The sequence below is a fragment of the Triticum aestivum genome, chromosome 2B (genome assembly GCF_018294505.1).
Source record: "Triticum aestivum cultivar Chinese Spring chromosome 2B, IWGSC CS RefSeq v2.1, whole genome shotgun sequence".
NCBI lineage: Eukaryota > Viridiplantae > Streptophyta > Magnoliopsida > Poales > Poaceae > Triticum > Triticum aestivum.
The window spans coordinates 13,467,504-13,475,113 of NC_057798.1; the positions used below are offsets into that span (position 1 = coordinate 13,467,504).

At 47.1% G+C, this 7,610-nt stretch overlaps 1 protein-coding gene and 1 pseudogene across 1 annotated transcript; both read right to left on the bottom strand.

Moving 5' to 3' along the window:
- Positions 1–219: 219 nt before the first annotated feature.
- On the bottom strand, positions 220–1,683 carry LOC123038743 (uncharacterized). Its single transcript, XM_044462234.1, has one exon. It carries the CDS (start codon positions 1,597–1,599, stop codon positions 220–222), a length of 1,380 nt encoding a protein of 459 aa, XP_044318169.1. The 5' UTR covers positions 1,600–1,683.
- Positions 1,630–6,194, bottom strand: LOC123038744 (cytochrome P450 89A9-like; annotated as a pseudogene).
- Between the last annotated feature and the right edge of the window lie 1,416 nt (positions 6,195–7,610).

Consider the following 7,610-nt stretch of genomic DNA (forward strand, 5'->3'; position numbering starts at 1 on the left):
TTGTTGTTGTTGTTGTTGTTGTTGTTGTGGTTGTTGTTGTGGTTGCTGTTGTTGTTGCTGCTGTTGTTGCTGCTGTTGTTGCTGCTGTTGTTGCTGTTGTTGTTGTTGTCGTCGTCGTCGTCGTCGTCGTCGTCGTTTTTGTTGTTGTAATAGATTTAGTTGAATTGCCATGTATCAAAAAATTACAACAAGATTTACATAACAAGTTCTGAAATAAAATTAGATTGGCACTCCTTGTCGCTTCCTCCCTGGCAGGGCACTACTTTGATGTGTATCCTCAGCATGACTTGTAACATAATTAGGAAATGATTTATGAGGGGCTATCCTTGATTCCCATGCAATTAGAGTGAAGTCGCCTTTTGGCGTAACACTAGGATCTGTTATAAGTTCCCCAAATGTCACACTTGGCAATTCCGTCTTGATTGAAATATTATCACTATAAGGTTTCATGTTTAGTGGATGCAAAGCAATGTCTGTTATGTCCACTTGATGACCTTGTTCTATACACATGGTTGGGTTCACACCATAAATGGAGCGGTTTCTTTTAACCATTCTTGCTGCCTTGTCTAAAATACAACGCCAGAACTGAACATCAAGGTTGCTTCTCAACACATCTGTGAACATATTTGTTGCGACAAATGAAATATGTGAACTGTGGATCAGCGTGGCAAATTCATTTGCTATTTGTATTAGCCGCGGATGTTCTGCTGGCTCTACACTTCCGAAGGCGAGTGCCTTGAAAAGGTACGTCAACTCATCATGAGATAGCCCACTTAGTAAAATTGGTTTCATTGTTCCAAACCGGGCTATTCTTTTAAGCTTACTTACAATGATGATCTTGCTTCCTCTGCCCATTCTTATGAGAAATGAGTGGAATGTTTTCCAGTCATCATCACCTACATCAGATGCAAACTCAATAACTACCAACATTATCCCAATCATGGCCCTCCCATCACCAAGTATCCCCAAAAGGCTATCTCCATTCAAGTGCAAAATAGAGGAGAAGCGTGAACGAACCCTTTCATCGCCACACACATGAGCAACCAAAGTTTTCTTCCCAACTGCGGCGCCACCTATGAGCGGAAGAATGGCTAATGCATGATCACCTGAAGGATCGTTGTGCTCCAACAAGAAGCTCAAAAGCTTTTGCTTTTTAGCATGTCGGCTAAACATGAAGTTGTCGGTGTAAAGATAAACATCATATGGCCTGCGGGACATGCGCTCACATCCACCCAGAAGCACAATAAACTCTGACATGTTTGCGGCAGCAATTTCTAAGGTTTCCAAAGCAGCATGTGAGTCGAGGCCCATGGCATTGTTGGCTTTCACCGTTGCTGTTCGAGAACGCCTCACTGCAAATTCTGGAATGATTAAATACAAACTGCTGCTAGATGAGTCGTTGCTGCTAACCTCGTCGAAGCCAACACCGTCTTGGAGGGCTCGGTACCTCGAGGCATCGAGGAGGCTGTGACCTCGGTACATGGCCTCCGAGAGCATCTTGAGCTGCATCATCATCCCGGAGTTTGTTATGTATCGAGCATCCGCCTCCTCAACGATGGTGCAAGCTCTCATTAGGAGGTGGTGCAACCTTTCCACCATCTTTTCCTCTGACTGCGCATGGCTTGAGTGTCACTTGTTCATCAGGAAGGAGATGAACCGGCTCACAAGTTCACTTGCAACTGCTGATACGGCAACCTCCATGGCCGGGATGAGGTAAGCTGATGATCGGTCTTTGGACAAATTTAACAATATGAGACTCTGCCTGAAGAGACTCCTAGCAAGACATAGACTGCTCCAGGCAGCCTATTTTGTTTAAACAAAGAATCGCTGGACGACTGGGTGGGTGGGTGAATGGGTTGGTGGCTGGGAGACCTGGACCTGGACCAGTCAACTTTTCAAGCTGCATGGAAAAGAATGGACCAACCAGTATTTGACTATCTGTAATATTCATGGTAGGTCCAAATCCATTATTGTGCCTTGCAGAAATATATATTTAATCATCTTTGCACTCTTCTTTTGTTGGACTTTCTTTACATTTTACACATGTGGGAATTTGCTTTTTTTTTTCAGAAGCAGCGCGCAAGTCATTTCCTATATCCTCCATGTTGTACATCCAGCGGGTTACTCATGTAGACTATTGCATCCTCATCTTCCGAACAAATAGAGAGGTGAGCTCTTATTTGTTTCAGCCTTTATGAATCTCATCTATTTTTTGAACAGTTTGTTGTATCAGTTTATTTTGTCTGCATCTATTTGAGTTTCCGATCACCTTTGCTTATAGAAGATATATGTACAAACAATTCAATCGTTGCTTATGATCCATGATGCTACAAGTAAAACTAAAAGGAAGTAGAAATCAATGCACGAAAAAACAGAGAAACAATTCAAGGTCATTGCCTAGCATATGATACGTAATGCTTTGCCCAGGTGGAAGATGAGGATGCAATAGTGGGCGGGTGGGTGAAGAGAGGCACCAAGCTATGTCGACTACGAGCACCTCAAGGGTTAGCGTGCAGAAGCGCCTTGCTGGCGGCAACGTGCATGGGGTTCCTGGCAGATGCAATGTGCTGCTGCGAGCGGTGCTCTGTTCTTTGATATACTCAGTAATTTAAATAGACCAGTTTAGATTTCTGAATCTCTATGAAAAGATTGTCCTGTTGAGGCTGTGGTGGCCCTGGAATGATCCAACGATGCCTACTAGATTTCGCAATCTAACCCTATCATTGAAATTGTGAACAGTTTTTTTTTTTGGCATCCAAACCAGAACAATAACACAGCACAAAGCTTCTTATATATACTAGATGACCCGTTGCGTTCCTGGCACAAGGACTTGAATTGAGCTGGAATTTATTAGCCTAGTAATACAATCTTAGTTTAGCTGACAACATTCACAAGCTTGAAGTTTCCATTGTCTTTGACTTCAGTTGAAGATAGTACTGCTTAAGGCTGACTGAAGATTCAAACATGATTCATAACGGATTTACAAGGTGAGCATTTACCTCACCTCGAGGAGAAGAAATCCTGCCACAGATCGGCGTGTTTTGAGTGTGTGGGACCACATAATTATGTATGAGAGAATATTAGCAATTACATCAGCAGACATATAAGCCTGCATTGCTTGAAAACTAGAGCATTCGAAGCATCCCAATTCTTCCAAAGAATAAGCAATGTCATGAAAGTCTAGCACGTCGCTGATTTCATGGCAGTTTCAGTGAATTCCAGTAGCACGACCCGAAAACATAAAGCGCCGTAAACCTTGTCCGGCGCGGCGTACTAAACGCGTGCTCGGGAAGCACAAATCTCGGAGCATTCAGATCGTGTGATAGAAAGATTAGATGTGACATAGCTAAATCTCATGTAAATCTACATTAGTAAATCCGTTTCTCGTATCGGAAATGGCGGTGTCGTCCTTTCCTTCATCTCGGGCTGCTATTTATTTTTTGCTTAGTCTCATGCATGTCTCATGCATGTCTGCAGTCCGTTGCGTACCTGCCTGACGCAGGTCACGGTGGGGTGCAGCCGGAGCACCTCCATGACCACACGTTTGTTGGAACTTCACCCGCAGGACCGATCACATCAAATCACGATAGAGACGCGCACACGAAAACTTTTGCCAAAGGCACTTGTCGTGCATCTCCTCTCTTTATTTCTTTTTCTCTTTTTTTCCACAATGTTACAAATCTCGTGACCTGGCTATGTATATATATACACAGCTTCCAGCCGTCCAACCAGACCCTGCCCTATACGATCTTACTATCCTTTTCGTACTTTTGACTACTAACCTAGCATGACACGGACTGGACCACTAACTCCTAACGTGAGCTTAACTAGTACTACTAGCCGGACACAAATAGATCGCTTTCCAACTTGTGTACGTTACTACCAGGCAACAGAAACAAACCTAACTTTCAAGATTATGATAACAATCTTCCCCTAATCTTGACTTGTCATCTTCCTCATGCTCCTTCTCATCTTGACTCGCTGGAGATCCACGACTTGACGATCCAAACTCCGACGCATGATCAGGACTACCAGCCTACACGGTCGCATCTACGCGTGCAACGTGCAAGACTGGATGCATCATCAGTGTTCACGTTGTTCAACTTAACTGGTCACCGTCCCACTACACGTCGAGCTTGATCTTCAACTATCATATCCGTACACTGAGTATGACCCGCCTGGAAACATGCAGTGTACCTCCTTGCTCTGCCATGTTGTGCCACCGCCATTGCTTGGCCGCTGCCTTGCACTCGGTCCGCACCATACTCCTTGTACTTGCTTGCAATAGATCCACTCTCCACTGCTTGCACACCTCCTCGCTTTACGATGGCTTCACCTACCACCGTCCGCCTTCGGCATCACACCGAATCCACACTGGCCGCAACCAGGACGCTCCACGAGGACATGGACATGACTCACGGAACACCGTGCACACCGCTTCCACACCAACGAATCATCACCAAGACGAGCACTTGGACACGACGACGACTCACAGACGCAACGACGACTGATCGTGCAAACTCGCACGACTCCTTGACTCATCTGACTCCCCCGGACTATGACCTTGATGAGCTCCAGCGCCGCACCTCGGCACCACATCTCCCATCAACGATCTTCCTCCATCGCCTTGCCGACGACAGCCCGCCGTCTCCCTCCATGTCGCTCTGTTGAACGACGATCGCAGAACCTCCTGATCACCGCATCACCCAGCAACTTCATCGCCCGCCCCGAGGCGCTAGTAGGTCGCTACCCCGGGGCAAGCGCAGCTTTAAATCGACCTTGCTCTAATACCAATTGTTGGAACTTCACCTGCAGGACCGATCACATCAAATCACGATAGAGACGCGCACACGAAAACTTTTGCCAAAGGCACTTGTCGTGCCTCTCCTCTCTTTATTTCTTTTTCTCTTTTTCTCCACAATGTTACAAATCTCGTGACCTGGCTATGTATATATATACACAGCTTCCAGCCGTCCAACCAGACCCTGCCCTATACGGACTTACTATCCTTTTCGTACTTTTGACTACTAACCTAGCATGACACGGACTGGACCACTACGTAGACTAACTGGACTACTAACTCCTAACGTGAGCTTAACTAGTACTACTAGCCGGACACAAATAGATCGCTTTTCAACTTATGTACGTTACTACCAGGCAACAGAAACAAACCTAACTTTCAAGATTATGCTAACAACGTTGAGGTACTCTAGCTTCCCAGGAACCTCCTCGCCGACCTCCTCGGCATCCGGGTCAACGGCAGCGTCGACCTCCTTCCGGACGGCCTCTTGCATGTGTGGGCGTTTCACCAGGTTCGCCATGATGTACTGCAGCTCCGACGCCACTGTTTCAATTCCTGCACCGATGAACTCGGCACAGAAGCCCACAATTTCTCCGTCGGCGAGCCTACGCTGCCGCCTTCGCTTGCTAGCGTCGTTGTGGTCGTCCGGGACCCAGAGGTCGATGAGCGTGTCCACATACGCCGGCGGCTCGCCAGAGTGGCGTTGCCGTGTGTGGCGGGCGTGGATGAGCGGGAGGTACATGTCCTCCTGCTTCCGGCGATACGCGAGTAGCTTGCTCCACCGCTTGCGGTGGATCAGCCTCGCCAATGTCGGTCGCCTCGCGAAGACGCGAAGCTTAGGGAAGAAGGAGATGAACTCGTGCTGGGCGTCAGCCATGGCGCGGACGAGGGCCTTGTCGAGGCCCTCGCCGAAACACATGACCGCGAACAGGCCGAAGAGGGCGCTGCGGATGCTCTCCGCTGCGAGGGCTAGGCCGTCGGGGTTGGACATGCATTGCTCTCTGAGGTCAGCGACGAGGCTGCGGAGCGCGTCGCGGCGGGCGGGGGCGTAGCGGTGGAGCCGCAGCGGGTGGAGAACCCCGGAGGTGAGGTTGCGGCGTGTGACGCGCCAGAACAGGCCGTATGGCGCGGTGGTTAGGTTGTGCTGGCGATGATGTGAGATGATGGCGGTCAGCGCCGTGTTTGTCGGGCGGCTGGAGAAGGCGCCACCGACGCAGCAACGGATGAGAAGGCGGTGCGCTGTCGCGCGGTCCATGATAACGATGGTTCGTTGCCGGAGCAGGCGTGCCAAAGCCGACTTGATGCTGGCCGCGAGGCGCGGGTAGGGCGCCTAGCTCGGTGCATGCTGCCGGACGGCCATGGCGACAAGGAGGAGGAGGAGGAAGCTGCTCATGTTGTCTTTCATATTCTCCACGTTTTTGTCTTATATGTGGTACTGATGAAGGTGGACCGGTTTATATTGTGCAATATGTTGCGAAAATTTCCTTTGGAGTTCGGCCAGTTTTGAAAAATTCAAAATTCAACAAAATTCATATTTCTACATCGCATAAAACTCCGCAAAAAATACAGACATACATGAAGGCATAACACACATGTGTGTAAATTTTCAGGACAAAATACGTTGAAATGATGGCTGTGCAAAAAAGACAAATCTGTGGTTTTCAACACATGATAGTATTCATCCCTAAAGTCCAGGAATTTGTTAATTTTACATAGATCGCATATCAAGGTATTTCATTTTGAAATTTTACACACACACATCACATCCTTGTGTACTTGTATAATTTTTTTTTCAGAATTTTTTTGAATCCAAAAAGTATGAATTTTGATTTATTTTTATAAAAAATTGGCCTCCATGGAGGCCGAGCTCCAAAATATTGTTATCAATTTGTTGTCTTGTATGGTATAGACGGGCCGGTTTATATAGCACAATTTGTTGAACACAGGCTTTGGCCTTTAATGACAAGATTAACACAAATTAACCTTTCCCGAAAACTTTAGCATAATCAGACCCTTTTTAGCAACGCCCCGCCCACGTTAAAGTCCTCGACGTTGCAGACCTAGCCCATGCACTGGTGGAGTTGCCATTGACCGCCATGGGCCCTAACATTGTTTTCTTTTTTGAGCATCAGTACAGACACAAGCGCTCATATACACGCGCATACACTCATCTCTATGAACGTACACACGCACACCCTATCCCTATGAGCACCTTCGAGAGACTGAGCCGGCATATCATCTTGAGATTTACGAAGCCACCGTAGGCGCCTCGTTGTCGACGGGAACGTCTGCTCCCACTGAAAGCGCATCGCCGGAAATCCTGAAATTAATCCAGGAATAATGCGAGCACCAGGATTTGAACCCTGGTGGGTTGGGGATACCACTGTCCACCTAACCAACTCAACCACAGCTAACATTGTTGCACCGAAGATGTAAGTGGCCGCGGGTGGGGCCCGACCCACTCGCACCCCCACGGGCATTTTTCCCCATGCAGCCAGGACGAGCAGGGGCGGCACCACTCTCTCCTCCACTAAATCCAAAACTGTTAGATGTGATCTCCCCCAAGTTGCTTGAGATATTCTCCCCCTATTCTTGTAATTTTCTATTGTTACTATTTGCTATTTTACTTGCATTTTGGTACACTCGGTGGATCCCTAAAATTAATTTTCCATAGTTTTTGTGAGGATTTTTTTTCAAGTCATTTTTGTGAGGATTATTTGGGCTAAATTTGATTGAGAGGGAAGAGATAGTTTGTGTGCTCAACTATATGTTAACCTGTATTCATTACTTTATATAGAAAATTTGTAGG

Excerpts from the sequence above, each read along its gene's own strand:
- LOC123038743 (XM_044462234.1), bottom strand. The coding sequence starts at position 1,599 with ATGGTGGAAAGGTTGCACCACCTCCTAATGAGAGCTTGCACCATCGTT.